This window comes from Lissotriton vulgaris, chromosome 2_2 (genome assembly GCF_964263255.1).
Source record: "Lissotriton vulgaris chromosome 2_2, aLisVul1.2, whole genome shotgun sequence".
NCBI classification, from domain to species: Eukaryota; Metazoa; Chordata; class Amphibia; order Caudata; family Salamandridae; genus Lissotriton; species Lissotriton vulgaris.
The window spans coordinates 194,927,835-194,943,602 of NC_141688.1; the positions used below are offsets into that span (position 1 = coordinate 194,927,835).

Below are 15,768 nucleotides of genomic sequence, written 5' to 3' on the forward strand. Positions count from 1 at the left end.
CCTCGTGACTCCACCCCCTATGCTCTGCCACTCGTTGACCGCCAATTTCAGCATTCCGAGAGTATTTCTTCCCAATTCCACTACCGGAAAGCGCTTTATACATGCTCCGATACAAATACATTACAATGCCGACATTCTCCCTCAGTATCTATACTCCGCCCATTCGGGCGGGAGACCCGGATTAAACTCCGCGGCATGTTTTACCGCTTCAAAGGCCTCTCCACTTCTCTATGAGAAGGATCGCCCCACTAGTCCCCGGAATGCTGTTTTTCCAGTCACTGACAAGCAAACGCGATAACAGTGTGCGTCATTTCACGCTAGAACGCTAAGAAAAGCCTCTGAGCCGGCCTGAAGACTCACGATCAAAACCAGGCCCTACAGCCGGCGCGACGCCGTGGGGCCATGGTGCCTCGGCGCTTCTTCTTAAACCCGAGCTTCCTGAAGCCGACTTCTGGATTTACCATAGAACAGGTGTTTTAAGCAGCATTAAATCCGGGCATGGCTTCTGTTTAAATAGCTTTAGCTCCAAACTTGAGAAAAACGCATAATCAAAGATCTTAAACACTGGTGTGTTTAGCCTGCGTTTCGTTCATTTTGTTCTTGTTTACATAGAGTTTACAGTGCGCTGCTCAATCACTACGAACGAACAAACAGCAGTTGGATTTCAATGTGAACAAGAATGTGCCCCGGGCTCACGGAGAGCGGGAGGGGGACGGGCACACGGAGGGGGGGAGGGGGGAGGGGGGACGGCGGGAGGGGGGGACACGGAGGAAGGCAGGACCACACGGAGAGCGGGAGGGGGGAGAGAGGGAGGGGGGACGGCGGGAGGAGGGACACGGAGGAAGGCAGGACAGCAGCAAGCACGGCCCGGCCGGACCAGATTCGGGGGCGTTCCCGGCTTTTGGCTGACGTAGCATGACGTAGCCAAAAGCCAAAAATTCTCGGGAACGCCCCCGAATCTGGTCCGGCCATGACGGACGCCTCTCTGTTCCAATGGCTAGCCTCCATTTATGGAGCTAGCCAATGGAACAGAGGGCGGATTCCCGAGCAACATACTGTACTCATTAGATTTCTCCTGCGCAAAAGCTGCTTGCGCAGCTTTTTTGCAGTCGAAACCTAAAAACAGGAGGACAAAACCAGTGTGGGTAGCTACGAGGCGCAATGGACGTTTGGCATATGGTAGGATAGCCAGGCATTCCGGATTCACCAGGACAGTCGCTCTTTTTCACCAGCTGTCCTGGCAGATTTCGGGAAATGTAGCTCCGGTCCTAGATTTTGGAGAGGGTCGACTGAAAATGGTGGGTATTGCCTTTTTAGGTTTTCCAAAGCAGGAATAGTTAGCAGCTTTTATAAGAAAGCTATTTAACAGGCATTCTCCGGTCTTTAAAAATTGCATTTTAATTATGCAATTACGGCCTCTTCTGTAGATTTACGTGTGTTGCTGAGCGCTGTCATTCTGTGCTCTCGGTTGAATTAAAATTGCAGTCCTATCTGTTAAATGTCCTGGTTTTTTTTACCATAAAATTCTGATGACCCTATATACGGTCTCTTTGGTTATGCGAGCACCTGTCACCTGCACTACAGTATCGGGGTATAGCGTGCGATGTAAAATGTAACCCTGTGATGGGTGCTGAATCTGTACATTTCCGACGTGCAAGCGCACACCGCCGCTAGATGGTAACCGAGGCACAACAAACGAGGCTCGCCCCGGCCCATTCAGTCTACGTGCCGGTTCTCCGGAGGTCACTGACCTGGCACATTTTCCGGCACAGATAACGCGGCGCGGCTAGTCCCGGCTGGCAGAAGCCCCGAGGGCCTTGCACACGGTACACTATTATCGGCCAATCCAGAAGCCGGGCAGTGCGTGCTAGCGCCTGGATTCTCGCGGCGAAGGATACAGTGTTTCATGTGGAATGTCACAATCAAAACAAACGGTGATACAGATTCTACCATACCTTGTTAAAATACTTTTTTTTAAGGAAACCAGATTGTATTAATATTAATGCATAAACCAAAAATAGTATAACCTTAACGGTAGAACTTTACATAGACCCCGTTAGAGACTAAGATGCTGACAGAACACATTTCACACGACCGCACCCGCTGACATTTGCGGCGCTGAGCACAACCTTGAAGCACATTTTCAGCTCATGAGCGATCGCTTAGGCATAGTTGCCAACATTTGAAAAACATTTCCAGAGACATTTTGCAGCACAGAGCTGGGGGGAGGGGGGCGGCGGGAGGGGGGACACGGAGGAAGGCAGGACCACACGGAGAGCGGGAGGGGGGACGGCGGGAGGAGGGACATGGAGGAAGGCAGGACAGCAGCAAGCACGGCCCGGCCGGACCAGATTCGGGGGCGTTCCCGGCTTTTGGCTGACGTGGCATGACGTAGCCAAAAGCCAAAAATTCTCGAACGCCCCCGAATCTGGTCCGGCCATGACGGACGCCTCTCTGTTCCAATGGCTAGCCTCCATTTATGGAGCTAGCCAATGAAACAGCGGGCGGATTCCAGAGCAACATACTGTAACTCATTAGATTTCTCCTGCGCAAAAGCTGCTTGTGCAGCTTTTTTGCAGCCGAAACCTAAAGTAGTTGAAATGCAGAAAAGCGTTTTACATTTGTTTTTGAGTAGCGCGTTCTGGTGCGTCTCAAATGACACTGTCCAGTATTTTATCTTTTATTGAGACTTATCGCGTCATCACCAACCGTCTGCTCCCTATCTGCAGTCTCCTTCCTCCCAACCCAACCGCTGCGCGCTCCATTCTGTTTTCAAGCTTGTCGGTCTCTAGATCGACCACAACACACATCACAGTTCAGCGTGACTAAACAAAATGTATAACTCAAAAACAAAAGGACAAATGCAAGAACATGGATCTGGGAATTAAAATGCAAAACTGATTAAACAAAATACGAGATGAAATAACTTTGCTCTGCCATCCATAAAAAATACAGAATGTACGTTGGTTACAAAAGTTTCTAACATTGAAAATAAAAAAAGAACGTTTAATATATGTGTGTCAACCAGTACAATAGTGACTGGGTATACTATAGAATCACAAAACAGTATGGTACCAAGCTTCTTAGACGAAATTACACAGCCGCCCAGGTTTTGTTTGCGATGTACTGCGACGCACAGCACGGTCTCTAATTTTACATTACCCACCATGTAGTTTCTTGGAGTTCACTGCTCTGACATGATCATCAGATTTATCCAACATAATAGTATCACCACCACTTGCCATTGCTCTCACTAACTGCAACATACTCCACACATCACCAGTGTCAAAATAACCGCTTTCTTTTTTAATTTCAGCAACTTTATACAGTCGCATAAATTTTGCGGAGCCCTTCTTTACAAATCTAGGTATCTTGACATAAACCATGTCTCCAACATTCCTTCTTCCACTCTTGATTTTATGCACAGCATCATACCTTTCTTTGTAAATACGCAGGTGCTCTCTAATGCTCTCGCTGTTTGCAATACCAACCATACCACCACTTCCAAGGAAACACATAGCTGATGATAACTTAGTTTTATCCAGTCTACCCCTCAACCCTTCAAATGGAGATATCCCAGCCACACTATTGGGGGTAAACCTGTGTGGCCACAGGGTCTCTCTTAAGATCTCTACCAACAATCCCCTAAGCTGCAAAGTTTGCTGTACGTTGCTCTTCACTAACTTATTCATTGCCTCAGCCAGACCAGTAGCTTGAGGGTGGTAGAGTGCTGTACGACAATACTATATTGCCATGGCATAAAATAAATATTTCATTTCCTGTGACATGACTGCACACCATTATCCATCGCCACATTATATAGAATGCCCTCTTTAGAAACCTCTACCTTCAAAAAATCAATAATGGTCCATGAAGTGACATTATTGAAACACTTAGCCATTACCCACTTCGTGGCATAATCGACAACCAATACACAAACCTCTCTGAAAGACTCAGCAAATCAAAGGGCCCCTATATATCCATTCCTAACTTTTGCCAGGGCTCATTACGAACTTATACAGATGAAAGGGGCACCTGCATTACTTCCCCCCCTTGTCCGCATGGGCACAGATGTTGCAATCCCGAAGTATATCCTCAACCATACCTGGCTACCCATACATTTCTCTCAGCCTGGATTTAGTGAGATATCTGCCTAAATGATCCTTGTGTGCAAAGTACACCAACTACACCTTCATGCCTTCAAGTGGAACATTTCCCACTTCTACATAAATCACTTTGTTCTAGTTACAACTCTTCTTTGACTCTATCGCTTTTCAACTTCAGCAAGAACTTCTGCATTTGGCCAGCCTTTCACCACAAAGTCACTTATCATTTTCTTTAAGTCCCACTCTTCCTCCTTCACTGCTTCTTGACCCACACACAACACTTTATCTCCTTCAACATTCACATCATCACTCACCCTAGGTAGTCTAGAAAGACTGTCTGCCAACTTGTTCTGTGAACCCTTCACACGTGGTACCTCAACATTCAATTCTCTCACTCCTTCCATCCACCTGGTAGTCTGGGTGCTCACCCCCTTACATGACAACAAATTTACCAGTGGTTTATTGTCACTGTGTATTTTAAAAGGCAGCACCCACAAATAAAATTTGAAGTATTTCACCACCTGTGTGCATGCCAGAGTCTCTCTCTACAACCCAGTAGTGAATTTATGATCCCTTGAATGCCCTGGATGCAAAAGCAATCCCTCTTTCTTCCCCCAATATCTAGCTGGGACAAAACAGTTCCCAGTCCTTTCAAGCTGGCATCAGTAGTCAAAATGGTCCTTCTACGGACATCGAACTGTCCTAATGTTGACATACTAATCAACTCTCTTCATTTCACTCAAACTCTTCCTCTTTCCTAAGGAGTTGTCTCATCAGATGAACTAGTGTCCAAAACCCTTAATTAGCTTGGAATAGTATTCCGTAAAACCCAAAGATAATCTTTGTCACAGGGTATCCGCACCTCTACAATAGGCTTGACCAAATCAAATTTGGGACCGATCCCCTCCCCAGGGATAGTGTGGCCCAAGTAAGTTACTGGCCCCATTCTGAATTGTCATTTCTCTCTTTTCAGGGCCGTTCTGCTCTTCTGTAGTTTCACCATCACTTGCTCCAAACATCCTCATGATTGCTTCAGTTTTTACCATTAACTAGGACGTCATCCTAAAAAAGAAACATTTGTTGCACACCCTCCAACACTTTCCCATTATGTGTAGGATACAGGAGGCCGCTGAGGACAACCCAAGGGGCATCCTGATGAAGCGTAACCACTCTGGGGTGTAAAGAGTGAGGTTAAGTGCCTGGAGTCCTCGCTCAACAAAACTTGACGGTAGGTTGAAAACCAATCGAGAGCACTGAACACCTTAGCCTTCCTAGCAGTGATTGTTCCTCTACATTGTGGGGTAGAGGTTGCCTGTCCTACCAGATATTCCTGTTACGATCAGGAAGATCAACACATATTCTGATATTCTTCCCTCCATCTTTGGGTGCCGAGACTACAGGCACTAACCATTCAGAAGATTCAATCTTCTATATCATTCCTCAACATTTTGGTGTTTTTAAAGTTTATTTTTTTTGAAGTATGTGTGTATCTGTCCCAAGTTGTTAACATTTAAAATGTTAATATAGGACTGTGGGAAGGGAGGTTACAGAATAGTGTTCCAATGCAGTTGGTGATTTATCTGAGCCAGTGGCTGACAGTGGGGCCACCGACACTCATTTTTGAGAATCGGCACTTACTTTTCCTCAGGGTTCTGATAATAGCTGTGGGCGCTGGCGGTCTGAGACCGTTAAAACCTTTAACAAAATGATATATAATAAAATACATAATTACACGGAGGTGCTTTAAGATTGCCTGCCTCTGCCATTGGTATGTTGTCAGTCACACTATTCTCTGCCCATAGGGCAATGGGTAAGCTCACTGCAGTCATTGGCTGTATTTCTAAGTGATGGTATTTAATTACTTTCACAACGAGCACATCGACCCAAAGTAGTTCACATCAGTACCGTCAGTACATGGCAAAGTCTGCTTTAAGCAGCCAATAAAATATTTTGCTTCTGGCTTTTTTTTTTTTAAATGTGTCTTTTATAATTAGCATGACTTTTTCAGCATCCCCAAATAGTTTTTCAAACACTATTGGAAAAAAAGAGCATTGACAAAACAAAATAAAGGCTGTCTGCCAAAGCCAGACCTACCTGCTTTGACAGTGGGTGTTTAGCAGTAATGTTGGGATAATGTTCGCCGGGCTCTGTGCAGCATGCAGTGGCATGTCAGCCCAGCTGTAAGTAGATGTTGCAGCTGCACTGATATGTACAGCAACCATAGACTGAAGGGAAACGGTGGCTCGTTTGTTCACACATTATGGGGCTGGATAAGGTGGAGTGTGCTCAGGTGTGAAGTAAGAGCTAGGTGGTTGTGCACGCAGCAAAATAGTTTATTGGCCCCCTTCCTCCAGGATCACCGCTGTATTACCTGACTCATAATCGAACTACTAGCAGTGCTTCTTCCGTGCAGAGTATCTGGCAATTTTAGGGCTGCAGGTTTCTTTTGCCAGTTGTTTGTGTTTTAATCATACTGGAGGTGGGCAAGCCAGCAAATTAACAGGGAGAGGCGAGGCAAGGGTCTGGCTCGGCTTGTAGAGCCCATGCATGCACCGAGCCCTGAAAATATTTGCTATGTAACTCTTACTCCAAAGAAGATGTAGAATATGCTAAAGTCTCGTATTCTAAAAAGTGTATTTCTTTAACATGTGGGAACTTTGACACTTATGGGGCACATTATTGCACTGCACTGGGATGTGCTTATTGAAAATATATTTTTGTACAACTAGAAATCTGAACTCACGTATTTGAAAGTGCTTTCGTACATTATAATGAAAAAAGAGTTTTGGTGAAATAAATCATTTTCCTAAGATAATACAATTGAAGCCGGGATGCTACACTATGTTCAGTTTTTCAGGTTTCACTTTACAAAGAGTTGATGTGAATAAATTGATCTGTATTTGTCTTGCCTCCTGCCAAGGCTTTCTTTTTACATCTCTATGCAATTTTCTGCAGTTTTTAAAATGTAGCCAAACTCTCCCAAAGTTCATTTGAGTGCTTTGAATGAGCACTAGTTATAATACACAAGAGCACATGCATTGTTTATAGGCACTGGGAGATTAAATGATTTGCCCAGATTCACTGGATGTTGAGCGGATGCTGACCCCAGTACCACAGTCTGCTCTGACCAGGACGCCTCATCTTGGGTGGAGAGAGGCAGGCGGAAGCCACATGAAACCTCGGCAAATCAGGCTCGATCCTGGCTCGAGCTTTCATTGTCTTCCCCCATGTGGTTTTATCCGAATTCAATTTGAGGAAGTGGTTGCCAATCCAGCTAGCCACTGCTTGCATACAACTATTGAATCGACGAGTCACCTCCTCAATGTTACTCGTGGTAGACACCACAATTTGTGTGTCATCAGTGTAGGAGTTGGTTGAAAAACATGTAATCTAATATGTTTAGCGAGAGGGGCCACATAGATATTGAATAAGGAGGGATGAGCGATGACCCCGGTGGTACGCCGCTGCACCTGATTTGCTCTTGTCCTGTACCCATGCCTGAGTTTCTTTGTAGAAAGACTATATGTGTGAATAGAAATGGATGCACTGGACTAATTGCATGCAAGTCCAAGCTATGTCATGCATTTTCCCAGGTATCACAGCCTCGCCCACTGTCTCTCCCTCACTAATTTCCTCTGTACACTGACCCAGAAATGCTTCCCTGCACTAATTCGATCGGTCCTCTAGTGCGTTTCCTCATTCCAAAACCTCTGTTTCTATTGACATGGTATCTTCTTTATTGTCAAAATTCAATAAATGGGCCTGTAACCTACCTTCTGAATCGTTTTTGTCCGCCATAAGTGTGGAAGGGTTTACTCAGATGTGAGTCCCTTGCTCATTGCACCATCAGGATTCAAGCAAGCCGGGCCGAAGACGGCTGAAATGCCAGAAACCGGTCCCCGGAAGCTTGTTTCTTCCCAGTATAAGAATTGGCTTGGTAGTTTGGTCTGCCCTGTTCCCATGATGCACTGGGCCAGGGCAGACTAATTTGCATGTAGCCAGGTTCTGAGCTGGTATGGTGCAGTGAGCTAAAAAACGGTGATGGATCAAGCCCTGATCTTTGGACTGGGTAAGAGTGGTCTGCTTAATTCAGACACTCTGTTCATCACCACCCCCTTTTCTGAATCGTGTAACCTAACGACAGCAGGATGCAGAAACCAGATTTCCTTTAATAAATATGTAATATTAAGTGATTGCAAAAATGATGTGTGGTGTAAGTAAGGAAAAAAAGCACCCAACTTGGAGATGGACTGAACGACATCCGAACAGCCAGCATTAGAAAACCCATTATGTCTGGTGTTGGCTGCCAGCCTTTTAGCTTTGTCAATGCTTTTTTTTGGTCATGATTTTTGTGATCCTTTCTAAAGCAAGGTTATTTTGTCTCAAGAGGCACACTTTGCTATGAAGGGAGTTACTGTGAGTAGGTGTGCTCCTTGTGTAAGATCAGAAATGCATCACTCCAAGTTGGCCATTGACTGAAGTTGGCTGACCCTCAGTCCCTTGCTGCATAAAGGCCTCAAGGGCGTCTGAATATTATACATGGAAAGCATTTGCAGTCCAAAGAGAATCTCTGCAGTGCAAAAAGATCATTGCAGACGTCACTGCAGTACATATAGTATTACATGCAAAAGCGGGAAACATGATCAAGTAAATAAGGATCTGTGACACTGCAGAAATAGGGAGCAAGGTCCTTTGCAAGCGGGGAATGACGAGGTATGTCTGTGAGAGATATCTATATATACAGCTATTGATCCTTCACTGTATATGTGATGCCGGGATCGCTCGGGAAGTTGAGTGGAGTCAGATGCTTGCATCGGCAAAGAGCTCTAAGGTATTGCAACAGTAATGCGTACCCTAGGGCGTAAATAACATCTGGATATTTATAGGATAGATAGAAGCTGAGGAAAAGTCCCACTAAAATAGAAGATGCCGTCAATGCATATCCTAAATTAACAGAATTGGGTGATGCTACATTTTAGTGCAGAAGGTTTTTGTGTTTAGAAGGTTTTCCAGAGGAAACTGTTTAGGAGGCGCGGGGTTTCAGTGGCGGCTGGAGGAAGTCCGGGTTGCGTACAAGAGCTATGGTGGATTGTAGAAAAAGCTATGATCCTCATCTCAACAGATGAAACTCAGCCATCACCAGTCCTCCTTGGACCCTCTGGCACTGACATGCAAAGCTCCTCAATGAGATAAGCTGTTTGTTGTGGAGCAGTAGTTCTGGAGCCTAGACCTGCTAGATGAAGCGAATGTGCAACCAAGCCCTGATAGTGCAACCTAAGTGTTAGCGTTGCACAGGTTCCTAATGTCTCCCTTGGCACAGCTGAATCTCGATTTATAGTTGTCGCTCTCCTTTTGATTGTGTGTACTATGGGCAATCCCCCCCCGTTCCCCCCCCCCCCCCCAACAAATGTGGTTTACTAATTCAATTCAACTTTATTGGTTCCCATTAGCATTTATTCTATCACAGCGAAGATTGAGAACCATGGTGTACCACATTTAAACTATCAGTTTCATTGAAGGAGATCTGGAAAGAGGTTTCTAGGGTGTCTTGTTCCAGATTCCATTGCCCAGGTGTACTACGTGCCATACACCCTTGCGTACAGTTGTCTTTCATGCTTTTGTGCTGTCTATGTAATCTTGTCTAGATCCCTGTCCTGTAAATCTGTTGTCACAACTCTCGTAATCCTACCTTAGCATCTGTGTCATCAGTGCATTTCTTAACCTTTATTGGGAATAAAAATTAGCGGACCCCGTTTCACTACTTTTCTCCCAATTCAGTCCAGGAGTTCCCGCCTTGGGGCAGATACCTGTCCTGCCACCCTTCTCCTCGACTTTGTAGCTTGCAGTAACCTCAAAGTAAACTGGCTCTAACCTTTCCCAACCTGTTCCTGTGCCATGACTGCCTATTTATGGCCCTGAATTTCTGATTTCAATTTTTTTCTTCACAGATGCAGAGGATCTATACATGAAGCAGGCGGCAGTATTCATTGAAGACGCAATCCAGGTATGCAAAGTGCATCATCTGATTATGGTTTGTTGAATATATAGAAATACATTACTCATGAGTATGAACTACCTTTTACAATTTTTTTTTTTTAGTGCAGGCGTGTTCTCGGGTCAGAAGATGCCTGTAATAAGACAATGATGTCAATAGTTGCCTGTAATGGTTTATCACGAGTGCTTAGAGGCTCCGTAATGCCCCATGACTCAGCAGGTAGTCATCTTGCCTCATAAACCACCACATCTGAATACAATCGCCGTGTGCCCGGAAGTGGAGAGAATAAAATGGCTCTTCCGGAGCACCGACATCATCTGGGCGGCTGAAAGCCCTGTCTGTGCCTTGCAAATTCAGAGGAAAGTTTCCCTCCTCTGTCTTGCCAAGAGCAACGCCACAGACCTGCCTCAGCAGCCGGACTAAATCAGCAGCATGGGAAAAGGAAGGCCTTAAAGCGGCAGTCAAATTTAGTTTTGGTTTACAGCACTCGAATATGGAACGAGAATAGATCTGTCGAAGCGAATAGAATATTCTACAAGGCAGGAACTGTCAAAAGTGGGAATATTTCTGAAAAGGCACTTGTCATTTTTAGACAGTTTATTAGAAGTGACGTTTTTGAAGCTGTTGTCCTTCTTACCTGCAGAACAGAGACACGCTGGTCCAAGTGTGTTCCTCCAGGTGTCGTATGTTTGCAAGTCGTCCAGTAGCCCAGGGGTCTTGACACTAGTCTTACCTTCTGCCCAACCAAACCAATGAGCTTTCAGCTTCCATCTGAGATCTGGGAGTGCGATGGAGCATTTTAAGTCAAGTGGCAAGGTTTCCGCAGATGGGCGCCCGGCACAGAGAAACCGCGACCACCTCAAGAATAGAGATTACTCCAAGGGGTTTCTAATAATTTTCCACCGTAGCTACATATTTCCCAAGTAGGGGCCCGAGGAAAGCTCTTGGAGCAAAGATGAAGTGATGCTCGTGCGAAAGTAAACCCTGCTGTACATGGGATTGTCCTCTGGCATCACTTGGTTGAAGAATTGCCGTTCACTTTCAGTCTCTTTGTTCTTGACTTCGGTTAAGGTGCACTAACCTGGATACGTTTGGGCTCCCCGCCAATGTCCGCAAGCAACATCCGGTTCAGTAATGGCTCAGTTCTATAAATCTGGATAGTTTACACTGCAACCTGTCCACTGCATCTCAAGCTTTGCAGTGGACACCAGGACACCTCTGAGGGCTCCCTTCCTCCCCCATGCCCAACTCGCCCTCCCACCTTGCATACATGCCACTCCCCCCCCCCCTTTTTTTTGTTGACCTTTACTTTTTGATCTTTCTTTCCACTTTCTTATGCATACCATCACCACTGTACAACACTCCTGTTTTCTTTGATACTCTAAAAAAAAAAAAGATATATATATATTCAATCGTAAAGAGTTACCCCCAAAGGACCAGCCACCTACAGGTAGGTTTTTTCATCGTGTTTAATCTTGGAAACTTACAATCATGTCAGCCATTTCTTCGCAGATAAATGCCTGACTCGTTTTGTGAAATCAATCACTTTTTCAAAGGCAGGATAGCAGATGCAGCGCAAAGCATGAAGGGCACTTTATCCAATTCTCGGTGTCCGCCCTCTGGCAGTTTCGCACAGCTTGCTGGTACTTGAAGTGACGTAGTGTTCCTACTGGGAGGTGCTTCGTGCTGCCCTCTTCCTTTGAATACAACCCAAGTGGATACTGCCAAGAGTCGGGCTGTTCACAGTTTGTGCGATATTTTCTCCCAGAACCTCCTGTCCTCACAGTAGGAGCACATCAACGAGGTAACGTTAGCCATTGATCCTTTTTTAACCCCCTTACCACATGTTCCAATCCCATCGAGACCTTCTTGGCCATCTGACGTTAGTAAATTGGGTACCATTTACTTCCTGTCCTAGAAACTACTACAGTGTGGTATGAGGTGCCATATAAAAGTTAAGAGATGTTTCTCATGAAAATGCATATGAAAGACTGGGTATGTTATGCCCATTCTGCTGTTGCTAGCCAATGGAAAGCCATGAGTTACGTGAACTGTGTGCTCCCCCCCCCCCCCACCCCCTCCTCTGCCAACCGTCTGCTGAGCACGCTGCCACTTTCTGGACTCTAGAATTTGAGGATGGGCTTGATGGAGAACCCATCACACCACCCTTCCCTAGTCAATGTTCACCAGAGCTTCTTTGCGAATCAGTTCTTGGGCGCTAAAAGCAGATGTCTCAACCTACACACAGCCATTACCCGCTGTAAAGGTCCCTTTATGATGAAAATAGCTCCATAGCCACTCGTCAGGCGGTCACAAAAGGCTACTGATAGGCATAATGGCTTTACTGTTTCAGACTTTTCTACCACAAATGCATAAATATCTTCAGAAGTAAATCTCACAAGAGGGGTGGGGATTGGATAGATCAAATAGTAAATAGTGTTTGTTTCAAAAAGTTGGCAATGCTCAAACATGCATTTATAGACGTTCACAAAGTCCAATCTGACCCTTTCTCACTCTGGAAATGGTTGTCGTTTTACTCCAGCAAAAGGCTTGGGTAACTTCTTCTAGGAAGGAAGAGGGGATGAATTGCTCTTGAAACTAGATAAGGGTGCAGTGGAAGGTTTTTTATTTATTTTTTTATTTTGAGAGTTTTATACAGCGCTGGCTAGACCCAGGAGATATCAGAGTGCTTTACACAAGAAGCTAATATGAGGCAAACAATGGCATACACGAAGATAAAAAGAAAGTGATACAAATTGTAGCGTAAAACAAATCACGAATACATAGATGTGGAAAAAGCTATACACCACCAGTAATTAGGAAGATGATGTTGGAACAAGGACAAATAGTTACCAAACAAAAATAACATGATGATTTGGAGAGACAGGTGCATGTCACAGGTTAGGACCCTCAATATTAAGTTGGCCAAATATGTTATACAAGTAGATAAAAGAATAGTGAAAACAATCCGTGAGATATACACACATAATAGATTAATAGGTGCAGGAGCTGTACAAATCAAATAGTTTGTAGGAGGATGAACAGGAAAAGGATAAATATTACTGACAATAAGTAAAAAGGTGAGATTGGAGATTAAGTGCAGTTCCCAAGTTATGATCCCCAGTAATAATACAGGAGGTGAATTTTTAGGTCGTTTTTGTAGCTGAAATAGGAGGGGTTACAGCGCAGGCTTTTGGGAGGGAATTCTAGATGATAGGGGCATTACCGGGAAGGAGCGTGATTGTGTGGATTTCTTTTTATGCAGTGGTGGGATAAGAAGGAGGATGTTGGTGCTTCTCAGAGGTCCTGTGGAGCCTCTGAGGAGTTTCTTGGAGAGGTACTCTGGAGTGTTTTGGTGGAGGACTTTGAGTGATGCAAGCAGTTTTGTAGGCTGATCTACCTTCAATAGGGAGCCATTTAAGAGAATTAAGAGCTGGGGAGATATGGTCGAATGTTTGCAGTCAGTGATGTGCCTGGCTGCAAGGTTGAGCACAGCTTTGATTGGAGCAAAGTGGACCTTGGGGATTCCGTTGAGGATGGCGTTACCATAATCTACACGTGAAAGGATTAGTGATTGAACTGAAAGTTTAAAGTCATCGGTAGGTATAAAAGGTTTGATTTTTTTTTTTTGAGGAACTGGAGAGTGCAGAGGGCTCCTTTAGCGTAGTTTTTGTTGTGGACGTTAAGGGTTAGTGTGTTGTTGATAGAAATACCAAGAGATTTGACGGAGTTGGACAGGGTGAGTGAGCAGTTGAGTGCGTTGAGGTCAGATATCCAGGACTGAACGGGAAGAGGGTTATTTTTAGGGTAGAAGAGAATGATTTCGGTTTTGTTAGGGTTAAGTTTTAGATGATTGGAATGGTACCAGGTTTGGATCTTGGTGAGGGTGTTGGTCGGGTGAAGGATGTCAGCGTGATTTTTAATCTTGTAATAAATTTGGGTGTCATCGGCGTAGAGGTGGTAGTTAATGCCTGCTTGTTTAAAAATGACAGTGAGGTTAAAGAGGGAGGGAGATAGAATAGATCCTGCGACTTGAGACCCTCTGGGTGAGTAGTGCGCTATATAAATGCTTTGATTGATTGATTGATCGATCCGAGGGGGACTCCAAGGGAGACCGGAGTGAGGTTAGAGAGACGGTTTTGGATTTTGATTTGCTGATTATGTTGTTGTAGGTAGGAGACAAACCATTTGTGGGCAGTGCCCTTAAGGCCGAAGCGGGTCTTAAGCACTTTAAGTAAGGCGGAATGGTTCACTGTTTTGAATGCAGCAGAGAGATCAAGAAGGATGAGAAGACGGGTCTCGCCATTATCAAGTGTGTGGTGGATGTCATCAATGACATTGAGCATTGCTGTTTCGGTGCTGCAGCCTTTCCTGAAACCTGATTGAAAGGGGTCGAGTAGGTTGAAATTTTCAATATGTTTATCTAGTTGTAGTAGGACGCATTTTTCCAGGACCTTTGAAAGAAGGGGGAGGTTAGTGATTGGGCGTAGGTTGTTTAGGTCGTTGGGGTCAGCTTTGGGGTTCCTGATTTAAGGAAGAGATTTGTCCAAGTTGAAGGGAAGTGGGGACACAGCCAGTGGAGAGAGATGAGTTGATGATTGTAGTCCAGTATGGGGCGATGATATGTTTAAGGGCGGGGACAAGGTAAGATGGTAAGGGGTATGGTAAGTCTGTTTCTCTGAAGAGTTTTTCCCTACAGAGTAGAAATTTGCACGCCCGGCTGCTCTTCCTCGGTGCCCAGAATTTAGTGGTAACATCGGAGCGATGAATGTTGATGACGCTCTCCTCCATTCTGGATTCAGTGGTGCACTGAAGCTCTTGTTATGATATTCTTGGAGTGTCTGGGGGTGGTCATCAGAGTGTTTCTTGTGTTGGATAAATCAACACCAAAAATAACAGGGGCATAATGCAGGCTCCTGAATCCCCGGTAGTGCAACTTGTCCCAGGCCTTAACAGGGTCCCTCTTTCAGCTCAAGATGAATAAATATATATGTTCAAATTCTGCAGGAGCACCCATCATTTTGCATTACATCACTTGACTTATATTTAATACTCTGCCGCAAAGGTCTTGTGAAGATGGTAAGCTAGGTTTGCCTAGGCCGGAAGTAGTGTTACTGGTCTTTAATAATCTGGAAACCTTTTTGATCTATTTTTGTTCTAGGAGGTTGAGAACGTTTGTCTTGCATGTTTACTGATGGTATTCCGGCCTGGCTGCATGGAGCATGTTCTCAGCCTGTAGCAGATCCTACCTCGTTTGGTATACATTGGTCTGGGTTTGCACTTCTGGATTTGTGACTCTGTTCCAAGGATTTAGGGAGGAACACCCGGGGAAAATATCTCTGGGGGCCACAGTAAGAAGTGGTTAGGAAGGGGGATGCATTTCTTTTGAATATCAGTTTATAGATTGAAGTACCGCGTTTTTAGAACCCAGCGGCGCCAGGGACACGCCTAAAGTCTTCGGGTTCTCCTGTCTTGGCAAACGGACATGGATAACTTCTAGGTGGCGTCAGAGAGAAAATTTATTAGCTGCAGCTAGTAGCAGTAATCCCAGCAACACAACACGGTGTACAACTCAAGACACTGCTCAATTTTGTAGAGCAAGACATCAGTATTTATACACAATATTCACATTACAAATGGACACCCACTGCAGCAAATTCTGACCAA

The 15,768-nt window shown here is 44.9% G+C and overlaps 1 protein-coding gene across 1 annotated transcript in view; it reads left to right on the plus strand.

Annotated features, from left to right (window-relative positions):
* Positions 1–15,768, plus strand: part of TPCN2 (two pore segment channel 2) — a 236,195-nt gene that overhangs the window by 33,931 nt on the left and 186,496 nt on the right. Inside the window, exon 2 of the mRNA XM_086959528.1 lies at positions 10,055–10,110. Within this exon, the coding sequence (XP_086815654.1) occupies positions 10,055–10,110 (56 nt within the window). The remainder of the gene's footprint in view (positions 1–10,054; positions 10,111–15,768) is intronic.